Source organism: Mastigoproctus giganteus, chromosome 13 (assembly GCF_048544385.1).
Source record: "Mastigoproctus giganteus isolate SK-2022 chromosome 13, ASM4854438v1, whole genome shotgun sequence".
NCBI lineage: Eukaryota > Metazoa > Arthropoda > Arachnida > Uropygi > Thelyphonidae > Mastigoproctus > Mastigoproctus giganteus.
In genome coordinates, this window is record NC_143587.1 from 150,082,969 (window position 1) to 150,104,500 (window position 21,532).

The window sequence follows — 21,532 nt, forward strand, 5'->3', positions numbered from 1 at the left end:
ACGCCGTCCATTATAACCTCAAAAATACATGATGAAAGAGATGGGGGGGGGGGGGGGGGGTTTGCCAAAGCTTTTCTCTGGAGATTAAACATGGGTTCCACCAATTCAAGCCTCCAATAAGCAAACTGGTGGTATTGCACCAGTTGATAAGGCCGCCGTAGCCTAGTGGTCAGGCGTGCGGGTGCATAAGTACACGTGCCTTGAGTGACCGGGGTTCAAGCCCGTGACTGCTGTTTCTTGTATTCTGTGTATCTTGTAAACTCCTCTGACCGTTTGGTCATCCCGGAGTATAAACAGAAAATTTATTTTATTTTATTTATACATTACTTGATAAAATAGAGGGCAGCATTCTTCTGGGCCGTGTGCGCACCACACACTGATTACTGCTTATGCTGGTTTGCAACCGAGTGGTCACATCCTGCATGCTAGAAGCCATTTTTCAGGAGTTGCACATGGGAGTTATTAACAGTCCTACAAAAGTGAAAGCAGATTGGCTGTCACAAATTGACCAGACTTTGCTGAGGCGTGCTCCTCACAATACGATTTTCGCACGTGTGGACAGAAGGTTACGTGAGACTGGTTGTTTCACGAGAGGTACCATGAATCGAGAGTGAACGACGAGGACGCCAGACAATGAGGAGAATGTCCTACGTCTTGCAGAAGGCAATCTGAGTACAAGTACTCGAGCGATAGGCCAAACGATTGGGTATTTCCCAATCCACTGTATGGAGGATACTCTCAACAAACCAAATGAGTTCATACCATTTGCAACGTGTCCAATCATTGGAGCTTGCGGATTATCCACTCCGGAGGACTTTTGCTACTTGGTTTCTTCAACAGAAACGGTTCGCAAATGCTGACTTCCAGCGGGATCGCTGTTCATGCGCCCTCCCAGACCCTGCAATGCTATGTGATTCCGATTGGTCTTTGTGCCCCTACACCTCCTGCAAGTTTGTCGCACTGGTAGTGAATCACCCTGTATATCAGTTTCATCAGCATCAGAGAGTTTAAAATGAAACAACAGAACTCTAAAAACTGTGCAGTCACCTCTAAGCAATCGCAATTTATATGCAGAGATAGCACTTAGATATTACAGAAAACAATTGGCACTTGGAGCTGAGGATCCTGGGAAACTCAATTCTGAAAGGATTGAATAAGATCTAATTAACCAAACCATTTTTCTTCATCTGGAGCATCCCAAAATCATTTCATGCAAGTTCCTGCAATTTTTCTGTTGCTAACACATTTGCACTATTACTCCTACTACAGATTTGTTAACGTGCAACTTTATTTCTTTCTTGAAAGTGAAGCAATCGGCTAATTGCTTTGATGTTCTCTATCACCAGAAATGTGAAATTTCACAACATCTTTGGCACCTACTAAATTTCGAACTGAAGTAAAACCAATTTGTCATGATTTTGCGCCACGGAAGCGATGATTTTGTGACAAGAAAATTATGTTTTGCAAAAATTAGTTAATTCCAAGGGGATGAAAGAGGTGTCAATGGTGGAAACAACATCATTTCTTGGTGATTTGATAGACAAACTGGAAATCATGATTTTGAATGGAAATGACGATTTTGCGACACGTCATTTCCATGTCCCAAAATCACTTGTCGACACAATTTTTCGATTTAAAGCACCATTCATGTGACTAGGCATGAATGGTTCAAATTGAAATGTTTGTCATTTATCAGGTGTTGTTATTTTCTTGTAACACGTGAATGTATGTTTGCAAGTTTGAAGCTTGATGCTCCCCAAAGCCTCGCTAGCGCAGACAGACACTAACCTGTCGATCATTGTGATGCTGTCTTCTTTGTTTTTGGCCAAAGAATTTTGGGAGCATTATTTAGCCACAGCAAAATGCGGACTACTGCGATGTTGAAATTCCACGTGCTTGAAAAAGTTGACCACCTAAAATTGACCAAACGGGCTTTAAAGTTTCGACTGCAATATGTTCGTAATTACATGTACAACCTTCTTGAAGTACACTCCAAAAGTTACAGCATATTCATAAACTAGCATTGCCTTCTGCGTGAAGTCAATGTCACTCACATCGTCCTCACTAATATCGTGCCCCTTATTCTGTAACTTGTACAATAGCTGAAGCAAATGTGGCCAACTGATTTCACTGACACCCAGAGTCAAGAACATTGTAGGTTTGCCAAGTTGTCTAATTATAGTGAATAGATTGCCCTTAAGTTGAACCCAGTAGTAGGTTGAGTTTGGAATTGTCCTTAGGAAGGCCAAATTGTTTTCGATACAGCCGTTTAATGTATTCTTTGGATTGAACTTGCTTGCAGGTCAGATTTGTATCTTTACCTATGTATTTGAAAGCCACCATCAGTCTCTTGTTCTCAACCTCATTACCTTCATTGCTATGTAAAGGAGATGATATGGAGTAACACCGTGTCGGGCCGGCCGGGCTAGCCGGGTAGGTAAAGTGCCTGCCTGGCAACCCAAAGGTCGCGGGTTCGAATCCCGCCTCGGGCTTGGATCAAAGTACTGCAAAAACCTTGGGAGATGCATTATGGCCACAGAAGCCGATGCGCCAACAACTAACTAAATAAAAAAAAGAAAGAAAAGACACCGTGTCAGTCAGGTTGTCTGAGCTTGCTCGTTGCCATCACGAATGGAGTCGCACGTAAATTCTCTCTGAACATTCTGAATTCCCAAGATATATGCTAGGAAAGAACAGTTCTCCTGCGTGCTCATCAAAGAGTAAGCTCTACGGTACGTTAGGTAAGATATATATCATCGCTATCATCGCATCAAAGAGTAAGCTCTACGGTAAGATATATATCATCGCTCGACAATGTTTGCTGTTGGGCAATGAGATTTTCCTCAATCAGAACTGCTTCGCTTATGTCGTCTTTAGCCAAATTAATTTCCATGTGGCTGTTATCAAGGTATGACTGATCTATTGTGATTTGATACAATCGACAGAGAGGAGTGTCAACCAAATATTGAAGCCACACTTTTAACCACTTGATTTCTTACTAACCTGATCAAATAGGTGGACTTGTATATTTTCCTGTGTTTTATATGCACAAATAAGATGCATGAGACACGGATAGAGACAAAACGGCATTGCACGTGATGATCATTGTGCTGAATGAAACAGGCACATTGATCACTTGGCCCAGGATACCATATTGCCAGTATGCGTGTCGCAGGCACATTATTTGCATTAATGGTAAGCGAGGAGAAATAAGCCTCTCTGTCACTAAATCCAACTTGGGTAAATGTGATGGAATTTCTGAGTAGACAAAGCCGTTCGACTTAGACTGGAATGGTGTTTTTAAGTGATCCCGCTGATGTGAACATTGGCAAACGCAGTGCGTATCAATGGTGCATCATTAGCAGCTGGTTTTTTTGTGTCGTTTTCGAACCATAGATGGTCACATACAGAATAGAAATATATTTTTTGTAAATATCCTTTCAAACTCTCGATGCGTGTTCTTATGTAAATAGTGGTCAGTAAAGAAAAGGAGCTTGATCATTTAAACTTATCTGCTCCGCAATTGGAGAAATGTTCCATCGTACATAATTAATACTCACTTTGCGTACATCATTGTTAGATGGAGCAGCATTACTGGTTGAAGGCGCTCCTAAATCCAATGCTCTGCATTTGACTTCAGCATCATTGAACACAATGGCTATAGCAGTGTGGCATTGTCCTTTTCACTGCTCAGAAAATTATTGATGTGAAAACATCTATAGTGGCACCTAACAATGGAATGTAACGAAAATGCGGTTTGCAACAATACAAATACATATTGTTGCAATCCGACTATTCAACAAATGACTACAATCAAAGGGTAATTAGGCTATTAGCTTGGATTTCGCTAACCTTCCAAACATTGATTCAGTAGAGCAAGTAGTGGGCACATGCATAAAACATTACCTACATCATTCATACTAAATATTTTAGATGGAAATATGATGCTAATGTCACTAATGTTGATTCACTAGAGTAAGTAGCAGGAGTGAGCATAAAATGCTACATCACATTCATGACTTTGGTTCTAGCTGTTCGATTTTAAAATGGTTCTGATTTTCGTCCAAGATGTTTCCATGTAAAATATCTTTCGGAGTACAGGGTACACACGCTGTTTTTTTTTTTTATTCTGAAAATATTTAATACAGAGATTGCACACTGGCTTTCTAAATAGTAATAATAATAATAATAATAAAAAAAAAAGTTCACTAAAATTAAATTTACTATATATTCAAATTTTCCCATCTTTCTTGATATATTTTTATTAAAAATATTGGTATTAAACAGTGTGATTATATGGAGCCAGATTCACATAAATATTTACTTAAGTTTTACAAAGCATGAAGCTCCTCTGACTGCACTGAATGCACAGGTTGCCTCTGACTTTCACAGGCTCCTCTGACTGCACAGGTTGCCAGTCAAGGATTTCATATGCTGTTTGAATTCACACCTTGCTAAAAGACATGATAATATTTCAAAATGATTATTGCTGCAGTAGTTGTAAACTCTTTTTGATTTTGTGACTGCACCCAGAATACAAAGGAAAATTACTTGATACATTTTAATGCTGCTTCCTTTTTAGTTTTTAAGCATAGAAAAAATAGGATATTTAGTTACGTATAAATGACCTCATAAAAATCTTTAATTTCACATCATACCATATTGGAAATGAAATCAACACCCGTGAGCTTATTTTTCAGTTTCTCACCCCCCCCCCATTTTCCTCTCGAATTTTAATATTTTGTTTATTTGAATATACAGCATAGTTATCCCACCTCTAATAAACAAAAGAGGAATAAACCCATTAAGGTTCCAATTCTGTTTTCTGAATTTGTGAAATGCTGAATATATCAATATGATAATACATTGCTTAGTGAGATCATGCAATGCATGGTTTACCTTATACATCTGTGTGGCTGTCTACGTGTAATAACTAGACTTCCAATGGATGGATTTTCACGAAATTTTACATTGAAAGATTTGTGAAGCCATCCAAAAGTTCATTAAACTTAGGCAGACAGAAATATAGCAATTCTTTCTTTTTACATGTGCACACACACACACATCAATAGGCTACCCATATATCATAAATTGTAACTGAAGGAGCAGATGGATTTTCATGAAATTTTATAATTAGCTCTTTTAGAAAACCATCCCACTTTTCATTAAAATCAAACCAATAGAAATCCAGCAATTATTACTGATTTGTCTGTCCATCCGTCCATCCATCCATAAATCCTCATGTAGAAGCTCGATTTCCAGTGGATGGAATTTCATAAATTTTTTTATCTGGCTGTTTTAGACTGATTTGTTGAGCCTTCCTAAATTTTGTTAAAATCGCACCAACAGAAACTGAAATTATTATTTCTTTTATTTTTATTTTATATACCACTTTTATATAGATAGGTTATCCATATACTGAATATTATAGCTTTGGATATTATGTCTGTTGGCAAACACCGATTAGAGGAACAAATATGCAAGATAGCAGATGTGCAGAAATGAAATGTTCTTGATTCATGCATAAAAGTTGCTCTTTGAGAAGCTCACTATTTTATCATCAGTTTACTAAATACGTATATCATGAATCATTATTATTTGTCTATTATATTAATCACAGTAGAAATGTTAAAAACATGTTATAATTCAATTGTTATAGAAACCCAAGAAGAAATACTTTTTGTTAAATTAAATAAATCAGAGTGTGAATACACATTGAATTTCACATTATATGAAATGCAACATGTTATATTTCAACTGGTATAAAAATCCAGGAATAAATAAATAATACATGAAAGCCCATTACGAAATCGTACTATCCACATACTATGATGTCAAGTACAGTTGCTATTTGTTTAATTAATTACATCACAGAGTGTGAAATGCGTGTTGCATTTTAGGTTGTATATTAGGTTGTGAGGTGGCATGTGCAGTGAAGTAAAAACAGTTAATTTTAACATTATTAGTTAATCAGCTAGTAATTAATTGGTAGCAAGATAATTAGTTATTTACTTTTCACTTCTATTAATTACAGAAAAAGGAAAAAATCAAGTGTCCCCGAGATGTAGCATACTGTGCACATTACCTAACTTGTATTTAATTTTCAAAAATGGCATATGAGAGAAGGAAAATAATAATTCATTCCATATACCAACAGAAATTCTCTTGCAACCCAGGAGGAGAAATGATTCAAATTAAAACTGTTAATTCCAAATATATATGCTTGCCAAAAAATCTGTCAAAAGCAATAAATAAAGAAATAATTATATTTTAAAACATAATTAAATACCTATGAACAACAAAACAATACAGCAAAAGAACTAAAAACAGAAATATGAAACACTATTCGGTATGCAACCATAAGATATGACTGAAGGATATTTTTTTTTGCTCCCATGCATGCCATGCAAATGTAACCAACAGTTGTCATAAGGTGTTTCACACTTGTCTTGCTCTCAAATGCATCTCATTACTCTTGGTAGAACTTGTTGAGTGGAATGGCATGGCACACCCTAATCAAGTTTTGGTGCCAAAAGTGAAAGAATGGGAGGGAAATGTTAAAACTGAGAAACAGGCTAAATTTTAATAGCCCCCTAAAACTGAGAAACTATAGGCTAAATTTTAACAGCCTTTCAAATCAGAAAGACTAATTAACGAAAATGAATAAACTGTCTACCAAAAGAAATGCTGCATTTTTGAGCAAGATCAATTATGTTATAATATTTAAAGCACATGACACCAAAACCTGATATATGATTTTCATGTGAGCCTATGCCATCATTGAATGCCAACAATTCCCACCAAGAAAATGAGACACACTACATTTTTTTTTTTTTTTTGTTTTCTTTATTTTCTAGGCAAGTAATGCTGATGAAAGATTTTACAACACTTTAAATAATACAACTGTACCATACACTAATGTCACAGAGGCGATCAGTCACTGTATGCCAAGTGGTACATCATGAAGAACCCAGGTTTGTCACATATTTTACAGTACAAATGAGCAATGTTCGCACTTATCAAGTTCAACATTCCTGAAATTGGAATTTCAACTCTCTTGGCTTACGTGCCAAATGATTCTGTGCCCAGTGTCTGAAGTGCTATGCCAATTAAAATATTAACAAAACAGTAAGACGGATTAACTACAACGTGCACAGCATAAGACATATAAATGACATACAAGTTAATACATGCATCCCCCCCAACCCAAAATGTACACCATACACTCAACAAGCATGTGTGTGCACGCACACACACACACACACACACACACACACACACACACACACACACACACACACACACACACACACACACACACACACACACACAAGCACAACCGCATTTTTGTTTTTTCACAGAGCTTTGGCCTTCATTGGAAGAACTATCACAGAGCTTCTTGCCAAATTCTGCATTATTTACATGTATAAAAATTTCCTAACAAAAAAAGTCTAAAACAATTATCAAACATCTATATGCTCTCCCTCATCTTCAATTCCACTCTGATTAATTCTAGAGGAACTATGAAGTTTAACTTTTTTAACACTTTTCTCAAGAACTGGCAATGAAGCTCCTGAATTAGGAGAGGAGTGTTTCACAGGGAAAAATTTGTTTGTTCCCCAAAGAGGAGATAAAGAGTCACCGTGTGTTGCAGCCAGTATATCTACATCTGATTCTGATTTTTTCATTTCCAGTTCCCTTGCTGAAGCCCTTCTGGTTCTTATAACTAAATGCGGATTGGAAAATGGCTGGAGAATGGTTACATTATTATTAGTATTATTACCACTGGTACATTTTGGAGGCCCCTTTCCACTACTGCAACTACCTATGCTGCTCCTTGTGGACTGGTTTTGAAATGTTGACCTAGGGCTTGAAGGAGGACTATGAACATTTGACCTAGGACTATGGTCACCAAACCTTTCTGGACCATTAGGCAAAGACACAACGGGTGCAACATCTGGAGAGCAACAACTGTTTCTTCGAGATCGTGAAAGCAGCTTACTATCTATATGATTTAATATTTTGCAATTGGAATGAGTTTTTGTCCAGTCTCCACCCCCTTCCTCATCACTGATATCAATTTTCTCATTTTGTTTTTGTTCCAGTTTAAAGCTAATCCGAGCACTTCTCCGGCATGGATGAATGCCATTTCCTATATTTGATAAATCGGTTTCAGATCCCTTTTCATCTCCTTCCCCTCTCCCTTTACTTCGGGCCCAATTTTTACCCCTTCTTTTCCCCCTTCCACCCTTATTCTTAGAACTAGAGTTCACTTTAGCCACCTGGTTACTGGCATCAGTCCGACTGTACGTCAGAAGAGGCTCCTCTTCATCCTCCAGAAGACCAGCCCGCCTTTCTTCCTCTTCCTTTAGAGCTTTTAGTCTACCCAGTTCCCAGTCTTTTTTCTGGGCCTCTATCTCCTCCTATAAATGTGATAAAATAAGAATAAGATATGTTAATTTATTCAATAAACATATCTAGCATATCATTAATGTGAATTCACAATGTCTAGGAACTGATTTATGATTACAAATTGTTTTTAATAGTAGGTAAGTAGTATATAATAACACAATTTCAAAAATAACTACTTTCTAACAACATAATGCAAAATTATTAAGAAATGATTTTTATATCAAGCAATGAACAAAAAGAGCCAATACATAAATTTGATGTACAACATGGTAGAATTAAAGTTATATACACTACAAAATGATATTCAATTATGTTTATAATTATCACATCATTGCAATAAAGGAAATGATGAAATTGAGTTGAAAGACATTCAAATGTGTTGAACATGTCAAAACATAGTGACATTTTGATTACTGCTAACACAGCCCTCAAGCTCCTCCTATGCTATGTAATGAGCCTCAATACCTTTCAAGGTCAGACTGAAGATTAGCAATATATTAAAATAAACACACTACTAGCAAACTCACAGTATGATCTGTTGCCTTTAACTAAATATATAACCTGTTTCAGCTCTGGCATTACTGTTATGAGTTACTTAGAAAAATTATAATTAAAATGCATACATTCCTCAGCATAAATAGATCTTTTTTGATTAAAGGAGATATGCATTTTGTCATTATTTTTATCTTTTGCATATTAGTGGCAACAAATTATGAGAATAATACCTTACCCTGGGGCTGCTTTCATTTTACTCACAATATTATTAGAAACCATTCAAGAAAGTAATGAAAGCAACTTGGTAGCAGGGCCTCCTTTTTTTGTGTGTGAATGGTAAGGTAACATGCTTGATTGACTGGTTTGTAGTTTAATTGGCACATCAATGAAAGGCTATTATGCACCAAGCCATCAAATGTTAACAATAAGTACTGGTAATCTTTAAAACAGGTTTCCTCATCAAAACAGTTAAAAACAGCTGACACAGTATAAAAATCCATACAGTTCTGTTGGGTGATATGAAGTGCAAGCTGAAAGTTTCCAGACTGGCTGAGTGGATTGCTAACATATATCTAAGAGCAGCATGCTATTAGATACTACTGAACTAATTCATTGTGAGTTGGTGTAGCAATTTTCGTGCCAATAGGATACTGTGCTTTTGCACAACTGGTGTTTAGGCATGTTTCTGTTAAGTATGTCTTGCAATTTATGAAGCTGAGTAAGACGGCAGATGTTAAGTAATAGTGATTTTTGCATCTAATTTTGTCGTAAACTTTGGAAAATAACTTTGAAGACTTACCAAACGCGTAAACAAGCATTTGATGATGATGCTATGGGTAGAATACAAACTCTATGTTCCACTTTATTTACTATATGAACAACTTTAGTTCTTCCTATTGTAGAAAAAAGGAGCACTAAACATATACGAAACTAATGCAGAAAATTAATGCTACACCTACAGTCATCTTGGAAAGCTGCAATTCTGTTACATGAGTGCCAAAACACTCTAATATTCAAAATAAAATGAAATCATAAAAATAAAAAAAGAAACACTTAGCCACAACAGTACAAATGAATAGGCAGGGAGTTGTATGTATTCAGGTAATATAATCAAGTATAACCCTATTTTAATGTTAATTTGCTAATTAGTTATAATTTACTGGTATGTATAAGTTATGTAGAGTTTATTTTTCTACAAGCATTACATAACCACATTTGATTGTTGCCTTTGATATAGATGTAATATATTCTACTGTATTTTCTTTTGCCCCCCCCCCCTTTGACTTGCATGTTTTTATCCCACCATTCTTTCCTCTGAATGCTCTTGGCAGCCCTTGGTTTCTCATTATATTCTTGCAGTTTAGGGCAAAAGCATCAGGTTATGAAAAGAAGTTGGCAAAAAAAAGTACAAGTGCAATTGCATCATTTCTGTATACGTAGCCAACCACTTAAGTAGTTATAAATTGGCATCCTTAAGTATAACTTATATTGTGAATACCTTCACAATGCCATCATGGCAACTCATTGCGAATATATTCACAATATGAGATATACTTAAGGATGCCAATTTATAACTACTTATGTAGTTGGCTACGTACAGAAATGATGCAATTGCACAAACTTGTATGCACCTCTGTAGCCAGATGGGAAGGAGCAGCAGTGCGTAGCACACACTTCTTGATTAGACCGGGGTTCGAGCCCGTCACCACCAAATACGGAGGATGCGGAAAGGTCAGGGAATGACCACCGCATATCCCGAAGGCTTTGGGGAATGGGTGGGGGGGGTGAATTTTTATCAACTTGGCCTGCACTTGTAGCTAGAAGGAATCTGTTTTGTAGAGATGGGATACATTTAAACAAAGGTTGCAAGGATTTTTGGAAGTATTATTGATAACTTAAGAGCCCAGAGAAACTGCTATTTGGGGGGTTTGTTTGTTGTTGTTTTGGTTTTTAGGAGCATTAGCAACTAAGGCCATATTGCTCCGGGATATGCAGTGGTCATTCCCTGAGCTTTCCGCATTCTCCGTATTTGGTGGTGACGGGCTCGAACCCCGGTCTAATCAAGAAGCGTGTGCTATGCTCTGCTGCTCCTTCCCACCTGGCTACGGAGGCGCCACTATTTGGGGGGGGGGAAACAAGGATAATATCAATACCCATCTATCTGATGATATTGGTCAAAGTAACACTTGCATATATCACAAGAGTTCTTGTTTGTTACTACAACAGATCATATTAGCAAGATGTCCTGAGGGTTGAATGTTTCAAATTATCAATAAAATGAGTGTATTTGAACTGCTGGCTAGGACAAGGAACACCATAAGAGGACTTACGGAAACATGGTGCCACCTGGAAATAGGGGAAGATGAGTTTCAGTATGGTATGTAAAATGTATTTAGGAAGGATAGGGCAGATAAAAAAGGATGTTGGGAGTCATGCTTCTTATCAAAAGCAGCCGGAACGTGACAAAAGCTTTCCCAGATTCAGACATTTTCCATGCTAGTATAGTATCTGTATGGTGTAAGATTGTTGGAAACAAAGGTAAAATGAGAGTGGGAGTAATCTACAGGCAAGATGATTGTGAAGATTATGACGAGAGCCTCTACAAATGGATTAGAAATAAGCGGAAATGTCTTATTATGGGTGATTTTAATTTGCCTCTAACTGATTGGAGCAAATAGGAAGGAAACTCAACATCGGAAAAATTTTTTAAATCAACTAGATGATTGTTATTTGTATCAACATGTCACAGAAAATACTAGGGAAAAGAACATTCAAGACCTGATCATCACCAATGAACCAGATGACATAATAGGGCTGACAGTAGAGGAACCAGTAGCAGGAAGTGAACATGGGTTTTGCATTGGACGATAAAGAGAGAGGTAGCAGTAGTTAAAGGCAAAGAATGGGTTATAATTTCCGGAAAAGAAATTACGAAGGCCTAAGGTGCTACATAGCCCCCATTAACTGGGTAGATATCTCACAAAGAGCAAAAACAATTGAATTACCTTTAAAACATTTATGAGACTTTTATGAGAAATTGCTGGCAAAGAGAGCAGAGTGTGGAGATAAATGGAAATTTTCAAATATATAAATGCAAAGAAGAGAAGAGCAAGGACAAATCAGATCGGGCCCTTATGTAATGGACGTGGGGTAGTATTAGATACCCTGGCTGTCTAACCTATGGCCAGTGAAGAAAATGAACCAAAACAGCATTACACCACTGAGTGTACAGGCATGCAAGCATCCAGCCATACGTACGTATAAATGTTTTCATATTGTGAAATTCTACCATTTTGATATAACTTGTTCATTGTAGTACTGAATTATTATTAATTTGCACTGAATTAAAAAATCATCCTTAAAAATATTCCAAAAGAGAAAAAAAGCTTTAGAGTGTCATGTTTTTAATCAAAGGTAGACCGACGACTATTTCTTCATTGAGTAGGAAGAAAGAGCAGTGTGTTTGGTGTGTAAGGAATCTTATTAAAGAATATAATTTAAAATGACACTGATTTCAAGCATAAATCTCATGATCAATATAGGGGAGTGTTGTGAAAAGAAAAATGTTCAAAGTTACAAAACGAATTAAGAAAACAACGAAACACATTGAAAACATATCAGTCAAGAAAATTATCTGCTGTAATTTCCAGTTATCAAGTTGCACATTTGATTGCTTTTGAAAGTAAACTTTTCAGTGATGATCAATTTCTTAAATGTTGTTTGTTGTCGTGAAAGAAATTTGTCCAGAGAAACAAACAATAGTAATAGCAATAGAGGCACGTGATGCAAGAAAACAAGCTTTTGACTTTACGTTGCATCAGCCAAAAAAAATAAATAAATAAAAAAATAACACAACCATTCCCTCTAAAAGTTTGTCCAGTTCCTCCTTGAATTTATTTAATCTATTGACTTCCACAACGACAGATGGAAGTTTTTTCCAGCAATTAATCACCAGCTGGCTAAAGACAAATAATTTGTTGCCCTTCTCTGTACATGTTCAAGCAAATCTACGCCCTTCCTAAAATGAGGACTCTAGACCTGTACACAGTACTCAAGGCGTGGCCTGACCATTGCCTTACACAAAGGGATAATCACCCCCTTTTCCTTGCTAGAAAAAATTCCTGTATATCATTGACAAACCCCCATGACCTGCTCTTGCAGCCTGTCTGCATTGCTCAGAAAACTTCATATCTGACTGCACAATTACCCCCAGGTCTTTTTCGTTTTCTACCACCCTAAGTGTAGTACCACACAGTTGGTACGTTTCTCTACGGTTACTTCTCAAGGTTATGTCAAAGTTAAACTTCAGTTGCCACTTCTCAGCCCACTTGCCCAAATTTTCTAGATCCTGTTGCAGAAGAAGCACACTTCCATTACTGTCATTAACAACCCTGCCAACCTTTGTATCATCTGAAACTTCGACACTAAGCCTGATATACCTTCAACAATATCATTGATAAATATACAAAACAACAGTGGGCCCAACACCGAACCCTGCGAGACTCCACTAATAACACTAGTCCACGAATAGCAGCATCCATTGATTACCACTCTATCTTCTCCCACTCAACCATCCTTTTCTCCATTGTAGCAACTTACCTTTAATACTATTCTGCTCCAATTTGTACAGCAGTTTTCCATGCACAACAGTGTCAAAAGCTTTCCTGAAATCCACATATATGATATCAAAATTATTTTATTTCATCCAGTTCTTTTGTAAACATCATAGTATCCAATCAAATTTGTCAGACAAGACTTTCCCTTAACAAACCCATGGTGTGTCTGAATTATTGCTGCAGTCTTGTCTAGAAGATCCTGCAATGCAACTTTAACCGGTGACTCCATTATTTTACCCGGAACAGAAGTTAAACTAACTGGTCTATAATTACTCGTGTCACCCTTTGATCCCTCCTTTGTGAATTGGAGATACATTTGCACACCTCCAGTGTGTGTGTGGAGACTTCCCCTGAGTCCAAAGATACTCTCATTATTATGGCTATGGGTTTGCTTTGTTCCTTTGCTGCCTCCTTTAATATAACTTGATAGATCTCATCCACCCCAGGTGCCTTTCTTATGTTTAACTTCAACAACTTCTCCTCCACTTTGCTCTCAGTTATTACAAAATCATTAAGCACCCTGTTACAATTTGATAAACTTGTGGCATTTTCCTTCCTTAATAACTCCTCATGTGTGAATGTAGATGCAAAATACTCATTCAGTTTGTTTGCTATATGAGCAAGATCATCAACAGTTGAACCATTGATATGAAGTGGACCAATCTGATTCATCTCCTTCCTTTTAGAGTTTATATAAATAAAGAAATCCTTGCTGTTTTTCTTAGTATCCTTTGCCAAAGATTTCTCATAATTTGCCTTCACTTGCCTAATCTCCTTTGTTACTTGATTACAGACTAGCTTATATATGCCATAGGCTCCTGTGTCGCCTGATAATTTATATGCGTCCCATGCATTTTTCTTCTCTGCCAATAGTCTCATTTCCAAGAGTTCATTTGACAACCATTTATTCCTAAACCTTGAACAATATTTCTTAATCAGTATGAAAAGTGTAGCAGCTTTTCATACAAGACAGTGTTTTGTCTCGACAACAATTGTGCGAAGAATAGAAGATGTTGTAAAGAATTGTTTCAAAAAACTTTTTCGAAAATATTTTAGTGTGGTACTGGATGACAGTACTGATGTAAATGAGACAGTCCATGTCCTTATCTTCATATGTGGAATTAATGATAACTTTGCACCAGTTGAAGATTTAGCTGATTCATGGAACACTACATTCAGCATTCACAAAACACTACAGGTGAAAATCTTTTTTGAAAATTTTTGCCAATCTATTGAAAAGTTAGGATTAAATATTAAAAACCTGGTAGGAGTTAACAATGACGGTGCAAAAGAACATGATTAGTAAAAACATTGGGCTTATGGGTAGATTTAACCAAGAAAATGATGGATATCGGAGCTGGACCTCCGATTGAAATTCACAGCATTGTCATCAAGAAGCTGTCTGTAGAAAATTATTGGATCTTCCACAAGTGATTATTTCAACTGTAAATTTTATAAGATCATATGGCCTTCATTGTCATATGTTTCAACAGTCTTGACAAACTGTTATATCGTTTCTTTAAACTGCATCATGAAATTGACATTTTATGACAGAAAAAGGGAAACCAATAAAACAACTATCAAATATGTAATGGCTGTTTGATCTTACAATTCTAACAGACATTTCTAGTCATTTAAATGCATTTAATTTAAAACTATAAGGGAAAGGAAAATTGGTTTCTGATTTGTACAGTGCATTAAATCATTCCAGAATAAGTTTTCATTATTTAAATCCCAAATTGAGCAAGACAGTTTAGTTCACTTTAAATGTTATTCTGTTATTCCCAGCTAAAATACAAATATATTTCCAAATAATCATTACCTCTCGTTATTACAATTACTTTTTGACGAGTTTGAAAGTTGATTTGCTGATATAAAGATCCCATGAAAAAGACATAAGCTTGTTTGAGAATCCATTTACTTCTATGGCTGGAACTGCAATCCCAGCTTGCAACTTGAAATTATTGATCTTCAAGGCAAAACATGGTTCAAAAATAAGTATTTGGACTGTGAAAATAAATTATTTAATTCTACAAGGCTCTCCCATCTGAAGATTTTCTTCTAATCAAAGAAAATGCCACGAAAATAGCTATTTTGTTCAGATCAAAGTATGTTTTCGAGCAAATTTTTTTTCTATAAGAAATCAAATAAATATGTACAGGTTAATGCAAATGCATAATTTTAGTATGCAGCGAACTACAAAAGTAGCTAAGAATTGGCATCATCTCACATTGTGTATACCTTCACAACGAGCTACCATGATACTTCACTACCTTGGATAAGTAACGCTTCACACCCCCACCAAGATGGTATTGTTTGCAAAAAGGTATGGGATAAAAATTGTGTTATTCTCATCTCTGTCCCTATTAGACTTAAGAAAGCAAAAAGGTAGAGGAAAGTGATAGGAGAGGAAGAGAAGAAGAAGAAATTACTCCTCACTTACAAATCTCTAGAATAGGCAACAGTTCCTATTATTACAACTATTATTACCTATTCTCGGTAACTCAGGCAGCATTAAAACCCGGCAGACGGCACCATTTCGAGACTATCTTCGATGGGTGGGAAGGTACCCTGGTGTTTCAATGACGACAATCCAGTTATGAAGTATAACTCCACAATATGAGAGATGCCTGATAGTGTGCAAGTACATTAAACTTAAAAGCATTCTAGGACTAAATACTCAGGTTGCATAGAAGTTAACTGATGTACAGGTTAGTGCAAATGCATCATTTAACTTCTAGGCAACCTGAGGCTTTAGCCCTAAAATGCTTTTAAATATAATCTACTTGAACACCATCAGGCATCTTTCATATTGTGGAGGTATAGTTCATAATTGGATTGTCATCATTGCAACACCAGGATACCTACCCACCCGTCGAAGATAGGCCAATAAGCCTTGAAATGGTGCCACCTGAGGGGTCTTGATGGGGCCTTCGTTACCACAAATAGGTAACAACAGCCTTTCCTAATGGGGAAGCATTGCCTATTTGGGAAATTTATGAGTGGTTTAGATCAGTGAGTGAGTGTGAGGAGTATTTCTTCTTCTTCTCTTACTATATCACATTCCTACACTGTTTTGCTTTCCTAAGTCTAATAGTATGTTGATAACCCAGTGTTTTATCACATACCAGTTTTAAAAACGGTGCTGTATAGGTGGTAGTATCTGCCAAGAATAAGTAGCAATAGTCTTCTCCATTGATGAAGTGTTACTTATTCAAGGTAGTGCAATATCAGGGCAACTTGTGAAAGTATTCACAATATGAGATATACTTAAATGGTGCTAATTCTTAGCTACTTTAGTAGTTTTCTGCATACTAAAATGATGCATTTGCACTAACCTGTATGTCAGTTAACTTCTACACAACCTGAAGCTTTAGCACTAAAATGCCTTTAAATCAAATAAATATTTAAAAATAAACAGAATAACAGAGGAGCATCTTCATTCCACATTGAGAATTGACGTCACAAATTTTCAACTAAATTTTGAACAATTATCTAAAAATATCCAGCCTCAATTGTCTCATTAATTGTTGTTAAGTTTTGTTCAGTAAATGTTATTGTGTATTGTACTTAATAAAATTTTCGAATAATTTCAATTTTAGGTGTATCATTAGATTTGTTTATTCATCTTAATATTGAAAAGCAGTGATCCATTTCAGGTTGTAAATTTTCTAAAGTGAGCATTTAAAAGAAAAAGTAATGTATTTTTTTTTTAAAACAAAAGTAATCTATATTTTTATAATTTTAATAAAATCTAAAAAATAAATCACTGACATAAGACTTGTTGCACATAAAGGTGTTGGGAATTTGCATTTTTTATACGTATATAGACTGAAAATGAAAAATGGTAACATGAAAATAGAAACTTCCTTTTACATCATGTAACAAGATATGGAAAATGTAACAAACAAATTTTTTTCGAATCACTCAGTATGGCCGGCAAAACAATCTAACTTTGAATATGGCCAGTGTATGGGACACCACTGCCCTAGCTGATATGGCAGATGAACTCGACAGTTACTTTGCATCGATATTTACAGAAGAAAAACACTGTCAATGTGAAATTATGGGAGTGAAGTCGAAAAATATGTAATTAATGATATTGAAATTTCACATTATTTAAAAAAAAAACTTTTGATTATTTAGGAAAAATCTTTTGAGCCTACAAGCAAGTAAAGCTCCTTGTGTTTACGGCATATATCCTATAATTTTAAGGGAGGTGACAAGTCAGTGCATTGAACTATTAAGGGTAATTATGAGAGCATTACTTGTTTCAGGAGAGACTGCGTTGGATTCGAAAAGTGCCAATGTATCTCCAACACATAAGGGCAGTTCTAAGAGCGAAGTGAGAAATTACCGATTAGTCAGTCTAAACTCCAATACTTGGGAAAATCATGGAGGCAATTTTCAAGGGTGAAATTCAGGATCATTTCGATATCACACTGAAATGTTATACATTTCATATTGAGGTAAACTTCTCTTATTGTTTTACAATTAAGAGGCAAATATAATTAGAGTAATAGATTATAAATTACATACTATAATGACCATTAAGATGTAATTTATCCATGTTGAAGAATAAAGCAGAAATGCACTATAAAACTTTAGCATTAAATACTTACTTCTGCTTGCTTTAGTTGTTCAAGAGAGAATGGTTCTTGCAAAGATTCAAGAAACTGCATGGCATATTTTTCCACAGGGCTTAACTGTAAATAAATAAATAAATATCAACAAGAAAGAAAATTTAATAAATCGCAACAAAAAAAGGAGTAATTAAAAAGGTGAGTTTTATTTATCATTTATTTTTATATTTATCATTAGTTCCACTTAAATCACATGACAAAATAATTAGTAGTAGTAAGAGTGGCATGTGATGCAAGAAAGCAAATGTATGAGCTTATGCAGCATCAGCCAAAAAAAAAAAAAAAAAAAATCACACAACCATTCCTTCTAAATGTTTGTCCAGTTCCTCCTTGAATTTATTTAAGATATAAACTTCCACAACGACAGATGGAAGTTTGTTCCAGCAATTAAACACCCGCTGGCTAAAGACAACTTTCCACACATCTATTCTACAACTGTCTTTCCTCAATTTGAATTAATTTCTCCTCAGGTTGGTAATCTGAGCAAGCAGAAGAATCCCATCAGAACTCAGCATGATCAACCCATTCAAGACCTTATACATCTCAATCAGATCACCTTGCAGAACTTAAGCCTTTCTACATAAGATCATACCTTTTTCTCTCTCACCAACCTTGTTGCCCTTCTCTGTATGCTGAAGCAAATCCATATCCTTCCTAAAATGAAGCCTGTAGACCTGTACACAGTACTCAAGGCATGGCCTGACCATTACCTTATACAAAGGGATAATCACCCCCTTTTCCTTGCTAGCAAAATTCCTGTATATCACTGATAAAACCCCATGACCTGCTCTTGCAGCCTGTCTGAATTGCTCAGAAAACTTCATATCTGACTGCACAATTACTCCCAGGTCTTTTTCATTTTCTACAACCCTAAGTGTAGTACCACACAGTTGGTATGTTCCTCTAGGGTTACTTCTACCCATATGCAGTACTTTGCATTTGTCAGTTCGAGCCCGTCACTACCAAATACGGAGGATGCGGAAAGGTCAGGGAATGACCAACGCATTTCCCGGAACAATATGGCCTTAGTTGCTAATGCTCCTAAAAAAAAAAAAAAATCAGCATTTGTCAATGTTAAACTTCAGTTGCCACTTCTCAGCCCATCTGTCCAAATTTTCTAGATCCTGTCGCAGAAGAAGCACACTGCCATTACTGTCATTAAAAATCCTGCCAACCTTTGTATCATCTGCAAACTTCGACACTAAGCCTGATATACCTTCAACAATATCATTGATAAATATACAAAACAACAGTGGGCCAACACCGAACCCTGTGGGACTCTACTAATAACATTAGTCCACGAAAAGCATTGTCCACTGATTACCACCCTCTGTCTTCTCCCACTCAACCACCCTTTTATCCATTGTAGCAACTTACCCCTAATACCATTCTGCTCCAATTTGTACAGTAGTCTTCCATGCGCAACAGTGTCAAAAGCTTTCCTGAAATCCACACATATGATATCAAAATTATTTTTTTTTCATCCAGTTCCTTTGTAACCACATCATAGCATCCAATCAAATTTGTCAGACAAGACTTTCCCTTAACAAACCCATGCTGTGTCTGAATTATTGCTTCAGTCTTGTCTAGATGATCCTGCTATGTATCTTTCACCAGTGACTCCATTATTTTACCCAGAACAGAAGTGAAACTAACTGGTCTGTAATTACTCATGTCACCCTTCCATGTACACATTTGCACATCTCTAGTCCATACAGACCTCCAGTGAGTCCAAGGATGCGCTCATAATTATGGCTCAGGGTTTGTTTAGTTCCTCTGCTGGCTCCTTTAATATAACTGGTTAGATCCCATCCACCCCAGGTGCCTTTCTTATGTTTAACTTCAGCAATTTCTCCTCCACTTTGTTCTCAGTTATTAAAAAACCATTAAGCACCTTGCTACAATTTGATAACCTTCTGACATTTTCCTTCCTTAATAACTCCTCTTGTGTGAATGTAGAAGCAAAATACTCATTCAGTTTTTTTGTTATCTGAGCATCATCAACAGTCAAACCATCGATATATGAAGTGGACCAATCTGATTCATCCTCTTCCTTTTAGAGTTTATATAAGTAAAGAAATCCTTGCTGTTTTTCTTAGCATCCTTTGTCAAAAGATCTCTCATAATCTGCCTTTGCTTGCCTAACCTCCTTTGTGATTTGACCAGACTAGCTTATATCTGCCATAGGCTCCTGTGTCGCCTCAAAATTTATATGCATCCATGGATATTTCTTCTCTGCACAAGTCTGGCATTGTTATTTTGGGAGGACGTAACACCAGTCTGCATTTTAAGAAAATTTCTCTGCTGATAAAAATAATCCAAATGTTATTTTTAATGGAAATTTCAAAAGTTACTTGAAAATTGTTCTAGAATGTAAGAATTTTTACAAATAGGCTATTTTTATATAAAAATATTGATAAAATAAGTAAAAATAGAAACACACAGATAGATTTCTCTTTTAGCATCCAGCAGTAGTCAGCCATCATAGTGACATTCCTTTCCCCTGGGTACCTTTATCTCCCATTTCTTTTACATCTTGATCAAATCACCCCCCTTCCCCCCATCACTCTTCATTTAATGTTCATAAATTTCCACATATATTGCAGCTTGGTTTTTTCAACTTCTCAAGGCACGTACAATGACCTTATAATCCAGGTGCTTACTGTTTCCAAAAAAATGCATACTACATTTTTAAAGCCGGTCCAAGTATGTTTTTTAGATTGTTTCGTGGATTTTTCAAAATTCTATAGCAGCAGGTTTCAGATTTGATGTCCAACAAAAATTCCTACTTGGATTTTTTCTTGTATAAGTGATGCAAATTTAGTGCAATCAAACTTGAAACATTTTCATTTTTTATTCAGGGCTTCGACAAACTTTTTCATTAAATCTAGCTTTTTATAGAGGAGGTAATAGTACTTTGTTTAGATCTACTAGTTTGTTGTTTGTTTGTTGTTCGGCTTTTAGGAGCACTGGCAACTAAGACCATATTGCTCCAGGATATGCAGTGGTCATTCTCTGACCTTTCCACATCCTCCGTATTTGGTGGTGACGGGCTCGAACCCCAGTCTAATCAAGAAGCGTGTGCTACGCACTGCTGCTCCTTCCCACCTGGAGATCTACTAGTGGCTGATCTTTAATGTTGTTTGAACTTGGTGTTAGAGACTGTCTTGGTAGCCACACTTTATTTTCCCAGTGTTCACTTCTTACTTATTTTGTGGTTGGTGCATTTTTTTAAAAAGTTTTTGTGCTGTTTTTTGTTGGACACTTGCACAGAAAGCAAGGCATATCTTTATAAAGAAGTTGTTGGCAGAACGACACACACACACACACACACACACACACACACACAGTCGACAGTCACAATCT

The 21,532-nt window shown here is 36.3% G+C and overlaps 1 protein-coding gene across 2 annotated transcripts in view; it reads right to left on the reverse strand.

The window, feature by feature from the left end:
* Nucleotides 1–21,532, reverse strand: part of dom (domino helicase) — an 896,769-nt gene that overhangs the window by 342,937 nt on the left and 532,300 nt on the right. For both annotated transcript variants that reach the window (XM_090388005.1, XM_090388004.1), the window contains 2 exons: nt 18,146–18,229; nt 8,283–8,423 (listed from right to left, as the gene is read on the reverse strand). In XM_090388005.1, the coding sequence (XP_090244131.1) occupies nt 8,283–8,423; nt 18,146–18,229 (225 nt within the window). The remainder of the gene's footprint in view (nt 1–8,282; nt 8,424–18,145; nt 18,230–21,532) is intronic.